Genomic DNA, 740 nt, shown 5'->3' on the forward strand with positions numbered 1-740 from the left:
CCTACCTCCTGTCCCTGAGCCTGTCACTCCCCCGCTGATTCAGGAGCCAAGCTCCAGCCCCTGCTCCCCGTCTTCCAAGTTACACCGGATCTCGGGCCATGGGCTGCGTTGCGGCCCCAGCCCAGTCCCATGCTGGTTCGTCCCCGCCCGCGGCCCGAGTCCAGTCACATGATGGTTCATCCCTGGCGCCGGGTCCCTTGAAGCCTCCTCTTCAACGTGCGGTCATCCCCTGCGGCATCAGCTCGTGCAGTCAGATTCGTGCCAGACGGAGCCAAACACCATGTTTAGTGAAAAATGGCATACTCACGCGGCGTGCGCCCCCTGTGCATGTCACCTGTGCATGTCACCTGTGCGTGTCACCTGAGTGGTTAGACACGCAGGGTCCTCTCGGGCACGTCCCGTGCCACGTCAATGTGCTGTTTGCTTCCTGTTTTTACTTTCGTGTTCGGCTCTCTGAATCGGATGGCACATGCCTTTGACACGCATTCTTGTATTTTTAGAATCGGCAATATACTGTTTTCTGTGGAAACTCAAACCACAGAAGAAAGAACACAATTATATCACGCCGAAATAGACGCACTTTACAAGGATCTGACGGCGAAGGGGAAAGTGCTCATTCTGTCCTCGGAGCTTGGGGTAGGTCTCGATGGGTCCGCTTAGCCGTGCTTCCTGTGGGTCTCCCGTAAAATTTTAAAGCCTCTACCCTTTCATTGGGATTATATTTATGCCTGGAAGCAGCT

The 740-nt window shown here is 55.1% G+C and overlaps 1 protein-coding gene across 1 annotated transcript in view; it reads left to right on the forward strand.

Annotated features, from left to right (window-relative positions):
• The window catches only part of TTC13 (tetratricopeptide repeat domain 13), a 63,834-nt gene that overhangs the window by 37,128 nt on the left and 25,966 nt on the right, over positions 1 to 740 (forward strand). Inside the window, exon 15 of the mRNA XM_023523785.1 lies at positions 501 to 636. Coding sequence (XP_023379553.1) covers positions 501 to 636 — 136 coding nt within the window. The remainder of the gene's footprint in view (positions 1 to 500; positions 637 to 740) is intronic.

This window comes from Pteropus vampyrus, unplaced genomic scaffold (assembly GCF_000151845.1).
Source record: "Pteropus vampyrus isolate Shadow unplaced genomic scaffold, Pvam_2.0 Scaffold412, whole genome shotgun sequence".
Lineage (NCBI taxonomy): Eukaryota > Metazoa > Chordata > Mammalia > Chiroptera > Pteropodidae > Pteropus > Pteropus vampyrus.